The sequence below is a fragment of the Eptatretus burgeri genome, chromosome 1 (assembly GCF_056783735.1).
Source record: "Eptatretus burgeri isolate ZD-2024b chromosome 1, Ebu_testis_v1, whole genome shotgun sequence".
NCBI classification, from domain to species: Eukaryota; Metazoa; Chordata; class Myxini; order Myxiniformes; family Myxinidae; genus Eptatretus; species Eptatretus burgeri.
Genome location: NC_140961.1, coordinates 133457030 through 133473480, shown reverse-complemented (window position 1 = coordinate 133473480; position 16451 = coordinate 133457030). Strand labels below are relative to the sequence as shown.

Sequence of the window (16451 nt, the reverse complement as noted above, 5' to 3'; positions counted from 1 at the left end):
ACGTTAAAACACAAGGGCTCATCGATTTAGTACATATGCAAGAATATAATTTCTAACTCCCCCACCCTCAGCCTCATCCCCATTCCTCCATATTCTCCTTACTTATTGGATTGGTGTTTCACATGCAAGTTGAGGCATCAAGGTGTGTGCCCGGCCCTGAGGATGTTAATCCTCAGGATGTCCTGCGTGCTGGTATTAGTTGGTGGAGCTTAAAGATTGACTTAAAGATTGTACAGTGCCCTTCACAAATAATTGGTGAGCTACGTCCTCTACAGTTGAATGTCAGGCCCAACCAGCCAGTTCCTGATGGATTTAGGTTAAAAAAAAATTCCTCAGCCAACCCCACAAGGTGGGAATAAATGGGGCCGTTAAATAAGTTAAAGGAGTTGATTGGTCATTCTGTGTCAAAAAAAATCTCAAACCACGAACCTGATTTCTTGAAGTGGGAGAATTACACTCCAGCATTTCAAACAGCTGATGCCATGTCCCTGTATAACCTCCTTCGTCCTTCAATTATTACACGTCACCCCCCCCATTCCCACCAATGATATTTTCTACCCCCCATTAACACGACCTAACCCAATCCTCTTACCCACTGGTGACTTTTTTTCTCTCCCCCCTCTCTTTTCCTCTGTTAATTCCATCCAAATGTGCCTCCACTGCCACTATGTTGCCTTTTACCCTCTGACCTTGCTCTTTGTCTGTGAGCATACCACCCTGAATACGCAAGATCTCGGAAGCGAAGAAGGTCCGGCCCGATTTCTATCTGGATGGGAGACTCATGTTGCTTTTCCAATGAGGACAAAGCGTAGATTTTCGGGATATATAAAGGAAATACTCACTGGACAGTGAATGGCTTTGTGAAAAAGAGGAACGACAGTACGATGGTCAGTGCTTTTCTGCACGTTGTCACTGCAAACACACACGTCATGGAAACGTTTATAAAACGGCAACATAACCACATTCACAAACATTAATTACATCGATTTTAAACCAATGAACCATGCCATTTCGCCTTACTGTATCCTCAGTATCTAAAAATCGACACATTAAGTAACCTGCTTCAAAGTCCGTCTTCCTTCCAAAGCTTGAAGCAAACGGTGCACCACCATCTCGTGTGATCCCGCATCCTCACTGGTGGTGATGTTAATCATACCTAACTCAATCCTCTTACTGCAGGTGACCACATTTCCTCCCCTTTGAGTCCATTCTCTCGTTTCCTTTGTCCAACTGTTGCCCCACTGTCAGTACATTGACTTTTTACCCTAACCTTGCTCGTTCGTCCATGAGCCTCAATCTTATAATCATACTAAAATACATAATTGTCTGTCTCTCCAGCTGGCTGCATGTCTGTGGCCAATGCCTTCGGTCATTACTTATACAGTTTCAACCAAACTTGTCAGGGGGACGAAGGGTCACAAGACGAAGTCGTAGCTACTTTCTTTGCCCTACCCCACCCCCGGGGGCTCCAAAGGTGGGGGGGACGTAAATGTGTACCGGCGCTTCCGGTGGTAGTGGGAAAGGGGAGTACGAGTGGCGCTTCATTGCCCTTAATTATATCACGAGTAAGAGGCATTCACCTTATTTTTGCACCTGTTTAGCCGATGTTGTTTTTGACTGGACTGGACTGGACTTTGTCAGGTCAGGTTCGATCTGTGACCTGCTACAGGTACCATGTAAACCTGTACTAACCTGTTCCATGGTCGGGTTATCGGCGACTAAACCGTCTCCCCCACCAGGTTTTCTGGTGAGGAGGGTGTTTGGATATGGACACCCAGCAGGATTAAAAACAAAACCTGTCAAAGGGCGGAGGAGCTCCTTGTGAGCCAACGGCCATCCATATATAGTGCCCAACTGTGTCTGCGGACGTCCTCCTGCAGTTGGGTCACTTCTTATTAGGATCAGGTTGGTGGCAGGATTTGCACTCCGGCCACCGTAAAACCCTTCATTCCGCAAAACGCAAAAACGCAAAAAAAATCTGAAAACCCACTCCGTGGGAGTACCTCCTGTGCAGCTTCCCTTCGCAGGGCAGCTCACCGGATGACGGGATTGGGGCAAAGCCTTCGGGACCCCCAATCTTTGATAGGAGGGAAACCACGGGGTAACATCCCTGGGTCAGATTGCGGGAGAGTGTGTCGGAGTGGTGCTGAGGTGTCCTCCACCAGACGGCGGTCTCCTTGGGTTAACCTGAGGCGGTCCCTTTGGGTGGGTGCCTGGAATGTCCTATCCCTAAGAGAGGATGATCACCTGTCTCTGTTATCATCTGAGCTCAAGCGTTTGGACATCGGGATTGCAGCTCTCTCTGAGGTTCGGAGACCGGATTGCGGCGAGATAATGGTGGGTGGTTACACCTACTATTGGTCTGGTCGCTCTGATGGTTACCATACCCAAGGAGTTGCTGTAGCTGTGTCCAATAAGCTGACCCCAATGATAATTGAGGTAACACCGGTCAACGAGCGTATTATGAGATTAAGGATTCGTCACTCCGTAGGTGTCATTTCCCTGGTCTCTGTTTATGCTCCGACTGAGGCGAGTGATCTCACCGTGAAGGATGCATTCTACGCCACACTCGAGTCTGTGGTTGATCAGTGCCCCAGACGAGATATACTTCTAGTCTTGGGGGATTTCAATGCATCGACTGGAACTGATAGGGACGGTTATGAGGTGTGTGTTGGTCCCCATGGGTCAGGAACTATGAACCAGAATGGCACTAAGTTCCTTGACTTTGCAAGAAGTCATGGACTTAGGGTGGCTGGTTCATGGTTTCAGCGCCCACAAGCTCATCGCTGGACTTGATATTCCAACGCTGGTGGTGTGGCAAAGGAGATTGACCATGTCCTCATTGACGGTCGTTGGAGGATGATCCAGAACTGCAGGGTCTACCGGAGTGCTCAGTTCCTCAATACTGACCACAGGCTTGTTGTAGCAACTCTAAAGCTGCACCTTAAATCCTGGAGAATGGTACCATCCCAGCAGAGGCTGGATGTTGCCAAGCTCAGGGATGAGAGAGTAGCTAAGGAGTTTGCGAACAGGCTGAGTGGACACTTGGGGGGTCTGGGTACTTTGGGGTGTCCTGAAGAGTTGTGGAGCGCCTTCAAGACCACCGTCCTTGATGTTGCCGGTGGATGCCTTGGAGCTCACCGCAGGGCAAAGAAGAATTTTGTCTCTCAAGGGACACTGGATACCATTGACCAGAGTCGCAGGGCCAGGCTGAATGGCAGAGCTGAGCTGAGCTGTTCAGGGAGCTGAGGCGTAAAACTGTATGTGCACTGAGGGTGGACAAGGAGGCCTATGTGCGAGGAATCTGTGAGGGGGTAGAGCATCACCTGTGGACAGGTGATTCTCGTCCCGCTTACAGGGGAATTCGCGCATTACGTTCATCCAAGCCCATCCCTCGGAGCACTACAGTTCGAGCAGAGAGTGGTAGGCTCTTGACAGAGGAGTCTGAAGTGAAGGCCCGCTGGGCCGGTTACTTTGAGCGGTTGTACCAGGCTGATCCCCCAACTGTCGAGTTGGACGTCAAGGGTGTTACAATCCCTGTTGCTGACCCTCGAATCAACTGTGGTCCACCTACGCTTGTGGAAACACGGGCTGCGGTGAACCAGTTGAAACGGGGCAAAGCTCCAGGGATCTGTGGCATCCATGCCGAACTTCTCAAGGCTGGTGGAAATGCTGCACTCGTGTCGTTGCATGCAGTTTTGTGCTCTGCCTGGAACACAGGCATCATCCCAACTGACTGGAAGAGGGGCCTTGTTGTCCCTCTCTGGAAAGGGAAGGGTGATCGCCAAGACTGCAACAACTACCGAGGGGTGACGCTGCTCTCAGTGCCGGGCAAGGTCTTTGCTCGGATAATTTTCGATAGGGTTTGCCACCATCTGCTTGAGCACCAGCGTCCAGAGCAGTCAGGCTTTACACCAAAGAGGTCAACGATTGACCGTATCCTTGCACTTTGTGTCCTCACCGAACGCAGACGAGAGTTTCGGCAGGGGCTGCTTGCAGCCTATGTTGATCTCTGTAAAGCGTTCGATTCAGTGAATCGGGATGTCCTCTGGAGGATTCTTGGTCTTCGTGGGGTGCCACCAAAACTGATCGATCTGATGTCTGAACTCTACTCTGGTACTGAGAGTGCTGTGAAGTGTGGTGGTACCATCTCTGACTTATTTCCAGTTGTTACTGGAGTTCGTCAGGGATGTGTACTTGCCCCCACACTTTTCAGCACTTGTATGGACTGGATTCTAGGGAGGATGTCGGAGAGATCAAGTTGCGGTGCGTCATTTGGGAATGTCAAGATCTCGGACCTTGACTTTGCAGATGATGCAGTCATCTTTGCGGAGACTTTAGACATCCTCTTGGGGGCCCTCGAGGTGCTGAATGAGGAGTCGGAGCCGTTGGGATTACGGGTTTCTTGGGTCAAAACTAAGATCCAGGCTTTCGGTGACATCTTGGATGCTGCTGTCCTGTCTGTGTCTGTTTGTGTTGAGGATGTTGAGGTCGTGGAGAGATTCACTTACCTTGGCAGTGATATTCATGTCTCTGCTGGCTGTGAGTCAGAGGTCAATAGACGTCTGGGTCGGGCCTGGGGAGTCATGGATTCACTGGATCATGGGGTGTGGCGCTGCCGATACCTGTGCGGGAGGACGAAAGTCCGAGTCTTCAGGTCCTTGGTACTTCCAGTCTTGCTCTATGGGTGCGAGACTTGGACTCTGACCAAGGATCTGAGACGGAGACTTAATTCCTTTGGTACCAGGTCTCTTCGGAGAATCCTTGGCTATCGCTGGTCGGATTTTGTGTCCAACGAGCGGTTGCTGAGAGAGACTCGGATGAGATTTGTTACCTGCATAGTCCGTGAGCGTCAGTTGCGGCTGTATGGACATGTGGCTCGTTTTCCTGACTCTGATCCTGCTCACCAGATTCTCTCAGCGAGGGAGTCTCATGAGTGGAGGAGGCCAGTGGGTCGACCACGTGCCTCATGGTTGCAACAGGTTGACCATCATCTCAAGGAGATGGGGATGGGCCTGGCATCTGCCTGGGGGATGGCCAGACGGAGGCCCCTGGAGTACCGGCGGAAAGTGGACGCAGCGACGTGCTGTTCTGGCACATGCTCCCATACCTGACCTGTATTAAAAATAAATAAAGAAAAAATAAAAATCGGGATGAATTTCCATGTTTTATTGTCTTTTTCCACATTGAGAACAAGCCATTTTCAGGTGTATAGACATCAGGTTGAGCATTATTCCACATTATGGTGGCGTTTTTCCAAACTGCTTCCAATAATAAAAGTAGCTAGCCGAAACCCCGTCACAGACGGATTCCGTTCATTCAACCACCCTCACCAGCTCACCCACACTCGAGGGACATGGACTGGACAGGGCGTGCTTACCCCCGCCTACTCATCCCCGCCCCTGCCCCATCCCCCCCGCCTTCAATTTGCTTACCCCCACCCAAAAATTTAATTACCCCGGCCCCGCCCCCGCCTCATCACTCCCCGCCCCCTGTCTCTTGATTCCCCGCCCCACTCGCCCCCAGGGCCCCACCCCACTCGCCCCGGGGCCCCGCCCCTCTATCCACACCCTCACACTCAACCCCGGCCTAATTCACCCCAGCCCCCGCCCATTCATCCCCCGCCCCATTCCCCCCCCGCCCCATTCCCCCCCGTCTCCCGCTTTCAATTTGCTTACCCCCGCCCAAAAATTTGCTTACCTTACCCCCCGCCTCTTCACTCCCTGCCCCCGTCTCTTCATCCCCCGCCTCTTCACTCCTCGTCCCCGTCTCAACAAAAAGTATTTATTCTGCTTCAGAGTTGAAGGTTGACTCTTGCCACTATGTGCGATGCACTCTTACAGGTACGAAGTTTCTTTCAGTCCAGGTCACAGTACCGAGAAAAACGTGACGTGACCGCGAAGAGCACAAAATTGGTCCTTCAGTATTAATATATAGATAATAACAATGACTGGAGTTCATAGAACGTGATCCCATGCAGTGTTTAAGTATATACTTCAATTTAAATAATAAAATGATTTTAAAGACTGTTCTAAAAAAAAAAAAAAAATCTGAAAGTTTAGTGCTGTTGGAGTAGTCTTATACATCACCCATATACAGTGCCACATTTAACATGTCCAAGTACTGCGAAATGGAAGGGTTTTGAAAGTACAAAGAAGGCGATTTGTGTTCTCGTATATAATTCAATTCAAATAAAACAAGAGAGGAGCACTCGGTATAGTGCAAAACCTCCGCCACCAATACTGCTGGGTCACTTAAGTGAACCTGATATCCTATTAATTGTAGGTCAAAACGGATCAGACTCTACTGAACCACGATTGAATAAACTAAACAAGATCGACGCGCATGTAGAAATGCCAAAAAAATAAAATCGAAATTTTTTTGAAAAAAAGTTGCAAAATTTTCTAAGTTTTTTTTTTTGGACCAAGTCCAAAATCTAATGGCATGATCCTTGGAGCATACCTAATCCCCCCACCAAGTTTCGTCAAAATCCGTCTGAGTTTTTCCGTAATACTGTTCACAAACAAACAAACAAACAGACAGGGGTGAAAACGGTAACCTCCATCCATCTTCGATGGCAGAGGTTAATTAATATTTTAAAAGTCATATAAATTAATTAATTCCAGAATTCCCGATATCGGCAATTTTTCGGGAATCGGTAAGTTGTAGTCAGTGTGATTACAGACTACAGTACTTACTGTGAACAGCCCAAAAACCTTGAGTAGCTTTCACCGAAAAACAACGTTACATTTATATAGACGATTCAGGGAGATGTTCACAAAGATAATTATTCTTTATAAACAGCTGAGTGTGACGGGTGGAAAAAAATTGGCTCGGTAATTTAGAAAATACGTTAATACTGCAAACGCTCAGAAATCGGGCGTTATCAAATATAATTTACTTTGAAACTCACAAAGAGAAACATTTAACCTTTGTAAAGCAAATCCGATAACTAAATGCTTTAGAAACAGGTGTGAGGACAAAGGAAAACCTGATAGAACCTCCATAAGATACGGGATGAAACTTTGCCACCACGGCACTCGTAACAAGTATGGCATGTCCACACACCCACAGAGTGTGGGAGAACGACACTCCAACACTCCAGCACATAAATATTACACCCACCATCTCGGCCACTCAGAGGGGAGGAATCCGTACAGATCCAAATCTACCCATATGTACCACGTCCGTGTGTGCTGTATATGTACCTCTACCTTGTAGTCATTGTCGACTGTACATCTCGATCAGGACACAAACTGCACCACTATCGACTGTAGAGCACTCCCTAAGTGGCTTCAGCACTCCGATGGAACGCCTATTTGGCAAGTGATTACCAATTGCCGTTGATAAAACTATGCACCCAGAAACGCCCGTGCAATGTCCGAATTGGACAAATGAACACTCTTCTCATGTCAGAACTGCTGCCGAGTTCAAATCTGGAGCTTAAATTTTGTAATTCAGCTTAGTTTATGAGATTCTCGAGGTTATCACATGGGCAGAAATGAAATGAAGCCAAGAACGCTGACATCTCCAGGCGTTTATAAGCATCACAATGTACCTAGCGATTTGAATGTATGATGAACAGGCATTCGATAATGAGTGAGGAAAGTGAGGAAAGTCAAAAAAAAAAAATAAAAAAAAAGACTTGTTAAGAAATCATTGTGGCCCATTCCAAGTCAAGGCACGGTTGAGCAGACCACAAAAACATGGTGGTTTCAGACCCCATTGAGAGTGAGGTGGTCGAGAATCGCCTGATGAAGAATATAATTCAATAAGGCCGTTAAATATCTTCAAAAGGGGTATTTTAATTAACCCAAAAAACCCAATTTCACTCTTGCACTTCCTTGGAGTTTTCTTAGTATGCATGCAAAGATTTAGGCTGCTAGGTTTCATGGTTTTTGGAGTTACGGAGGAGACATGCTCGCACGCACGCATGCACACGCACGCGCGCACGCACGCGCGCACGCACGCACGCACGCACGCACGCACGCACGCACGCACGCACGCACGCACACACGCACACACGCACACACGCACACACGCACACGCACACGCACACGCACACGCACACGCACACGCACACGCACACGCACACGCACACGCACACACACACACACACACACACACACACACACACACACACACACAATTCCTCCAGATTTTAAAACCATTATTTCAAATAGTTTATATACTTCAATACGATAAACACAAATCGCCTTCTTGCCACTTTCAAAAACCTTCTGTTTAGCAGTGCTTTGCCAAAATATTACACCATCTCGACCAATTAAATTTGCCATTCATGCTCTCAGCGTTGGGAAATATCAAGATTCAGCCAAAATGGTGACTCGTAGGAAATATAGATTGTGCAAAGCAAGAGTTTAAAGGACCCTTTCCGGGTCCTTTTTCTCAAGTGTGCGGAGTGAGGTGTTCTATGAACTCTACTCTTCTTTTTCATTCCAAAAGAGTCATTTTGCACACCAAGTTTCGTGGAACCTCGTTCTTGCCAATGAATGGAGAATACCAATACACAGGTAAGCTCATTGGTTAAAAAAATAAAAAAAAATATCCCGACAGACAAATCAAAATGATTTCGCGAACATCACAATTGAGACGTGCAGTAAATCCAAACACAACTTGGATTCCAGGTGTGTTTAGTATTCACCTCTGAACTGACGGTTTGTAATGTCAGGAATCCAGGTTAAAATCCCATATCTCATACCTCTGCTTTTGATCTACCAACGTGCATCAAGTCACCTGTGAGTACACAACGACGACTACTCGTGTTTCTCCATGAGAATTCGATCATTTTAAAATACTAGTATGTTCCTGTACGTACGTGGCCTAATGTGCATGGCCGTACGTGCAAAAAAAAAAAAAAAAAAAAAAAAATAAAAAACTTTCAAACCGCTTGCCACAAACAACTACACAGGCCGTTCCTTCGCTCTCACGTGCCAACCAAAAAATAAACTTTCAAACCACGTGCTAGAAACAACAACCACACAGGCCGTTCCTTCGCTCTCACGTGGCCGTACGTGCAAAAAAAAAAAAAAAAAACTTTCAAACAAATACACAGGCCCTTCCTTCGCTCTCGTAAACGACGACTGGATTGGGGCATTGTGTTTATCTATAAATGCGCATAAGAAATCGAGAAATTATTAAAATACAGTAAGTCATCACTATCCGGAAGTCTGTAGGTTGTAACCCGTAATGGGGAACGCGGCTGAGGATCTCTTCCCCAACGGCCACGCCTACGCAGCAACGTGTCATGTCATTGGTTTGGTAAATAAATGGCCATAACTTGGGAAGCGCTCGTCCGATTAATATCAAACCTTGAAAAAGGCACAGACTCAGATCCCCAGCAATATATCTGGCAAGTTTCAATTAGATCGAACCAGTGGCTGTCGAGAAACAGCGGTGACACACACACACACACACACACACACACACACACACACACACACACACACACACACACACACACACACACATACACACACACACACACACACACACACACACACACACACACACACACACACACACACACACACACACACACCTGGAATTATAGATAGATAAAACAACTCCACTCACCTACAACTACCCTCTTCGTTAACTCTTCAACATTTCACATACAGTACTTTGCAAGTCATTTTACCATTTCAAAAAAAACCTACCACAAGCTACTTTAATTAAAATAAAAATCATTCCTTTCTATTTCAATGGTGGATTATATTCTCGCTCCAACACAAGGGAGCCTGTTTTGATTCGACTTTCCCTCACGATTAGGAGCAAAAGCTCCGAAACCATTCTCATCGCTCAGCACCGAACCCTCTGAAACGCAGACACATTCTCTCAATCATCATCGACCCGACGAGGCTTCCACATCGACAAAGATTCGTGATAACAACAATGGTTTACCAGTACCATTGTTATTTTGGTCTCCATTGCAATCTAGAACTTTGACCAGTGATGTGAGAAACGTCTTACCTGTGACGGCGAGCAGAGCTCCGAAGGTTTTAATTAAGGCGAGGACAAAAGAAATGCCGAGATAGCCGCTGGTAGAGAATATCAGCGCGTACCCATATGTCTGTAATGGATGCTGGACAATGAGAAAGCAAGGACGGAATGGTTAGTTCATTCAGAATGTCTGAGAGCTTGTCCTGTGTCCGGGGAAATGTGGACAAACTAAACGATTTGAATGACAAGTGACGCGTTGCAAATAAAAACGTTTATCATGGAAATTTAGCTCTGCAAAAAACTACCAAGTTGGCTTGGTAGTTTCCCTAACTCCCCCTCCCCCCTACATCTCATACATTCCCATTTTACCCTTCTTTACCCACTCTCCCCTGGCCTTCAAAATTCCACCCTCTTCTTTCCTTTAACTTTACTACATCCCCCCTCCCACAACCACCACATCTCATACATATACATTCCCATTCCAACCTCCCCCCTCACCCAATTTCATTTTATATCGAATGTACACAGCGATTTTGGTGAAAATACTCGATAAAATGTTCTTTGAGCGTATACTGTACGTGGTATGCAGTGAGATTTGAGGCTTTACCTGATAACAAAATGCAAAAGCCATTTGAAGATTTCCAGTGAATCCCAGTCCCAGTAAAAGATAAATAAACCCGATCGAATATGAATAAAGAACCTGCAAGAGAAAAATATGAAGAAAAAAAAAAACAAAACAATGGCAACCACCAACCTGTTAAAAGGCTAATGCTAATACGAAGACATCACCAAATCAGCCTGGAAAGGAAGGGCTGATAATACATAAATAAATAAATAAATAAATAAATAAATACAAGAAGTTATTTTAACATGTAATTTGAATGATGTTTCAAATTGCCCAGTTAATTACACTAATAGTTTGATATTTAAACAATAGACATCTGGAGAACATTCGACGTGCTGAGAGTATTACAATTGGTACCAGGTGTGGCACATCAAGGATTGAACATACATCTTCCACGTTGAACAAAATGGACCACACTGTACAGTCAAGTCTGATAGTGCTGTACAAACCATTTCTGAATTGGATGCACTGTATGCTTTCATGGCTTTTTCTTGTACATTCCCAATGGCTGCGTCTGCGCACAGTGCAAGCATGATGAAGATGACACCTGGAGAAAGAATCATTTGAATTAAAAACAATGGTTGGGTAAAACACATGCAACGAGTGAATTTGAGTAATCGATAACATTTAGTCTGTCTCTGGAACATGCTCCTCATCTGTTCCTTCATTCCAAGGATGGAATCATGATGGATACTGCTCGTGCGAAGCTTGACGACTTCAAAATAAGTCTTTACAGAAAAGGACCATGTCCCTAATCCTACTCTTCCTGTACCCATCTTAGTGGGAAACCACCTAATTTAGTTCCGTAAACAACTGTGGGAGAGGGACAGTTAATGCAGCTCCTGAACCTCACTACCAGCTATAACCTGTGTTGGGAAAATCAGATCTCCAAGATCCAATGCTGACCACCACCTCAGAATTCTCCAAGAGATCAAATCCTTCCTTCCTGCCACGTCTCGGTATTCTGCATAAGGCCAAATCCTTCCTTAGCTTATAATAATGTACAACCCTTAATCTGGGAATGTCATGTCATGGGATATGGCTTCCACCTGCTTCCCATCTTGTCCCCTCCCCCCTTGAGGTCCTGAAATCGAAGGTCCTTGAGGACCTTGAGGTCCCCCACATTTCATTTCATTGGACTTTTGTGTCAGGAAGCTGAGTCCCAGGGTCTAAGTCTTCCTCTCCTTTAGCAAGTTCATGGCGTTGCAGTTTTTTTTTTTTTGACTGACACTTGTGTTATTTATCCTCCTGCCCTCTCACCTCTTCGTCGAACCACTGGCCTTCCAGAAACCCATTCCTCGTTACATTCCCCATGTCAAAACACAATGTTGATTCCATCTAATAAAATTCCCTTAAGATTTCAATTCCCAGATGATTTCCATCTACGATTTCAAGTGTGCTGTCCAACACCATCTCTTGATCTCTCCCATTTAATGCCGAGCTTTACTACACCTGCTGAGACCCTGTTCCCTTCCTTTCTCTCGCAATTCCATTTCTTTGCTTTGGCGCATCTGTTTGTTGCAGTCTTACCATATTACCCTTTGCCCATTTTATCTGTCGATTCATTGACTCCTGTTGTGCTGCTCTCCCACGAGCCTCAAAAAACTGTATTTCTAATTAATTTTAAAAATAACAGTACCTGTAAGGTCGAAGTTCGGCGTGATCTTGCTATCAGCCAAAGTAAACCAGACGAGGCCAGCACTCATGCACATCGCTGCACAGACATCAAACATGTTGTACCGTTTCCCTGGAAAATGACAGGATTTGAAATCCTAAGCAACAAACTCAGATCTTTTAAATTAGCGAAGGGATAAACATAGATCAGACACAATCAAAGATGTTATAATGACAGCGGAACAATCTCAAAATCACCCAAACGTTAGTTCCAAAATGGGAGCGAGGTGCAGCATGACCCGTACCCTGGATCAGTATACCGCCGATCATCACGGGAATCAGTTTGCAGCACTTGAAGATCACTTGAGTTGGATAGTTCAAATAACCAAGCGACGTGTTGGATAGTCCCATGGTCGCAACCGTAAGAAACGCAACCACGGCATACGTCCTCAATGGTATTCTGCAACATAAAATACAGAGCATCTAAAAAACAGCGACATTGGCAGTTGAACTCGTCGTGCTCGGGCAAAATAACCGCAAACCGTTAAAAACAAACAAACAAAAAAACAAATCAAAAGAAAACCCCCAAAAAGCCAACAATTGTATTTCGGGTGATAATTAAAGCCAACGCACCTCCAACTACAACTTCAACCTCCTCATTCGTTTTGCCCTCTACCCCACCCTTCCCTTCCCCATTTTGCAATGTACTTTAAATCCTTTTCAATCATGAAAGAGAAAGTGTTAGTGGAGAAAAGGGATGGGTTATGTTTGATCTTCGGTGGGATTTTGGGTGGCACTTCTTTTTAAATCATCAGAGGGATTTCCGTGCTCATCACACGTTTCCCCCTGATTGTGAACTGGCACCGCCTGGAAACCAAAACAGATAGGGCAGGCAGATTGCTTGCTCCCCGAATGTCACATAGGAGCCAGCTGGGTTTTATCAACAGGTCAACAGTGACATCGCAATTCTGAAACAGGCTCATGTTCTGGAAGCATGGAAATCAAATTCTAAATTCTCCTGCCTCGGCCATGTTTGAAGACACAACCTCGAGGATGAAGGTCCAGTGTCCTCATGACTAAGCCACTACAGAACCGGTGGTACGTCGTTTAGTAGAGTCCACAATGTAATTGTGCGTGCAATTAATAACACATTTTATTGAAAACTGTAACCTCAGAAGAAGCAGTTGTAATCTCTCAAATAAAACAGAGAAATACTGTACCTTCGTTTTCTGTCTTGTTTCAGTTTCAATTCAAAAAGTCCAAAGAGTGAATAGTAACCAAACTGCACCAGGGTTAGGTACCAGCCAAAGGGCTTGAAACCCTTCAAAGAGAAAATCAATTCCTGCCAAAAGAAGTGAAGGACATTTAGTGAGTGAGCAGAGCCGGCACATCTCAAACACAGAATGGCAATATCATGTATGAAAAACGGATGTCGATCTTGCCTACTGCACATTCATACGAAGGAGAATTAAGGTTTTTCCCTGGTTACTGCTGTGGAAATTCGCATTACACCATAAAGGGCCCTCAGGTGAGATATCTCCATAGGTACATGTGTAGTTAGCCCAAACCCGTTGTATAGAGGGAATTTATGTGATCCATCCGGGCTGCGACGCTTCGAGTTAGCCATTTTTTTCTGTTCTATCTTTTATTTCAAACAAACAGCATCTCAACAACCACGCCACCTCCACTATCTACGCTACCACATCTTTGCCACTACGTCCGCTTCCGAACGGCAAACAAAGGCGCCAAGGAGGGAACTGCGAGGATGCGCAGGTTTCCCCGCCTGTTTCTCCCGTTTGACTTCCCCGCGCTTTGGAGTGGAGGAGGGGCGATGCAGGTCAAAGGTCAGTGGTCATGTAAAGGAGGGGTCTCATTTTGGGGGAATAATTCTCTGGCCCAGAGCCAAAAACGACTCCCCCGGCCCCCGCACGGGGCGGGGTGGAGGGAGAGCGTGAGGGAACGCCCTTTTCGGGAACCCTCTCGAAGGAAGGTGGAGCCAAGAATGGGACGGGGCGAAGGGAGGAGCCCCGTGCTATAAAAGACGGACACGGGCGGGGCGCTCTTGCGCCTCTTCCTCTTCCTTTTCGTCTTGGCTGGTGGTCTGGTTGGTCTTCGGTTGGTTTTTATCGAGAGTTGGTCTTCGGGAAGAGGTGCTGCGCCTGCGGCTTGGTGAGCGGCCCTGTCACGAAGGCACGGACGGGATACTCGGCAGCGCCCATTGCGAGGTGGACCTGTGCATTCGGACGGGGAGTGCCGGAGAGGGTTCGCCGGCCGCGAGAGAGGTCGGGGCCAGGCGCGACCACGCTGACGGTCGTGGGAGAGGGACTCACCAGCCACAAAATGGAAGTCGCAACATTCACTTTTCTTTTCTTTGGGTTTGTGTAAATGACTGTGGGTGGCGCCTGTCCGACAAGTAGAACTGTTTAAGTGTTGCCGTGTGTACGCGTATTCGGTTGTAGCTCTGCATTGTTTCTTTTGTTTTAACCGTTATATGTGCAATTTTATTGTGACTGTAATATACGTGCTTACTTTGTGTCTGTGTCTGTGTGAATAAAGAGCTTGTGTGAACTTGTTCCCCGTTTCGCTGTGTCCTTTCCTTTAGTTGACTCTCCATCCTGCTTCACGTAAGGGGTTCATAGTGGGTGCAACATCCCGGTAATTAATCGGAACGGTCAAGGCCGACGATAACACCGCTCGGTTATCACTGTAGCACGGAACGGACCGCTTAAGCGGTTCATGTCCAGAGTCGGCCTGTGGCGTGGTACGATCGCCCGGTCGACCATTCGCGCTGGTACTTAGTTAGATTGAATTTGGCGAGCAACCCTATCCTGCGCGGGTGGGCAATTGGCACGATCATGGTGAGGTTAAACCCCCACCCGTGACTAGCTCCCGGCATTGTTCCGAGAGGGTCATGACTGAATTGTCCGTCCGGTGGGCGACGTGCCGCGATTCGAGTTACGTGGCCATTCGCACGCCGGCGGGCGCGAATTCGCAACACCCTGAAATTTTTTTTTTTTCAAAGCAAACATGACTTCTGTTCCATTGGCATCAGTAAAGTCTGAGTCGCTGAGGAAATGGTTTGCTAATGTGGATGAAAACACAGGCAGGGATAATGCAACATCAAACTTTGAAACAATAGGCTGTTATCAAGTGGATGTGAGGGGTGGGGGGGGGGTCAACAAGAGGAAATTACATACACAGTCCAAACATTGTTATGGATCTGGCCTGGGGCGTAAAATGGGGAATAGATTAGAATAGTTATTTTATAATGCATGCCAGCGTTAGTGTGATGTAATTCCTGTAATTAAAGAGATAGTGTCAAGCAAAGTGTGTGGAAGGCTCTTGTTTTTCCCACCCAAATGTCTGTTTCTAAACCCGTTTTCACCCCCCCCCTTCCCCCCCTCTTCCACCACCCCCCTTTCCACTACATTTTAAACTTTCCATGATGTTTGTCCATGTATGGTGTTTTCGTTTCAGCAACAGCCAATCGGTGTGACCACAGTCACAAAGGTGAACGGAAGGCCACCAGATGATGGATCAAGGGTACCAGATGATGGCATTTCTGGGGCACCGCCCAATCGGAGCACCCCACGAGCCTGAGAGAATGTATACAAGGAGCAAAGCAGCACAAGGTTTGTGTTCTGAGATGGGTTCGGTTTGTTCCTGTTCTGGGCTCTCTTCGCCGCTTGGCTCTCTGGAGGTCCCGAGGGCGTATGGGCCATATATTTTAGGATCAATTTGTTACTGATTGGTATCACTGCATGTACAGCCATGCCTTCTTCTTCTCGACATTTCGTAGTAATAAATCATGTTTGTTAAATGAGAACTTTGTGTCATTGGCCGAGGTTTCCACATCATATAGAGAATTGGCAGATTAACGCATAAGCCAGGCAGTTTGGCGACTGCGCATAAGGCGCCATTCAAGCGAATTGTTTGAAGGCTCTTGCTCGGCAATTCTTGTAAGATCAATTTGCTTTGAAACACCGATTCGTGCCAAATTATCCAGGTGGGCGTGGACACTTTCTTGGGCTCGACACACCTGACGGGTGACGGTCTTGACAACGTTTGACTTTAACAATATACAATGCCTATAGAAAGTCCACACCCTCTTTCAAAATTTTCACCTTTTCTTGCCTTATAGCCTGGAATTAAATTGCATTAAATCAGACTTTTTACACCTTTATTTACACATCGTAACCCACAACTTCCAAGTGTAAAACAAATTCTACACATTTCAGAAAAGTAATTAAAA

The 16451-nt window shown here is 46.4% G+C and overlaps 1 protein-coding gene across 3 annotated transcripts in view; it reads right to left on the bottom strand.

The window, feature by feature from the left end:
* SLC35B3 (solute carrier family 35 member B3) overlaps window positions 1-16451 on the bottom strand; it is a 31035-nt gene that overhangs the window by 1446 nt on the left and 13138 nt on the right. For 2 of the 3 annotated variants that reach the window (XM_085898915.1, XM_085898906.1), the window contains exons 3-9: window positions 13420-13541; window positions 12505-12659; window positions 12225-12332; window positions 11035-11132; window positions 10568-10660; window positions 9991-10102; window positions 843-912 (exon numbers count right to left, since the gene is read on the bottom strand). In XM_085898915.1, the coding sequence (XP_085755041.1) occupies window positions 843-912; window positions 9991-10102; window positions 10568-10660; window positions 11035-11132; window positions 12225-12332; window positions 12505-12659; window positions 13420-13541 (758 nt within the window). The remainder of the gene's footprint in view (window positions 1-842; window positions 913-9990; window positions 10103-10567; window positions 10661-11034; window positions 11133-12224; window positions 12333-12504; window positions 12660-13419; window positions 13542-16451) is intronic. The other variant, XM_085898923.1, reaches the window with a different exon arrangement.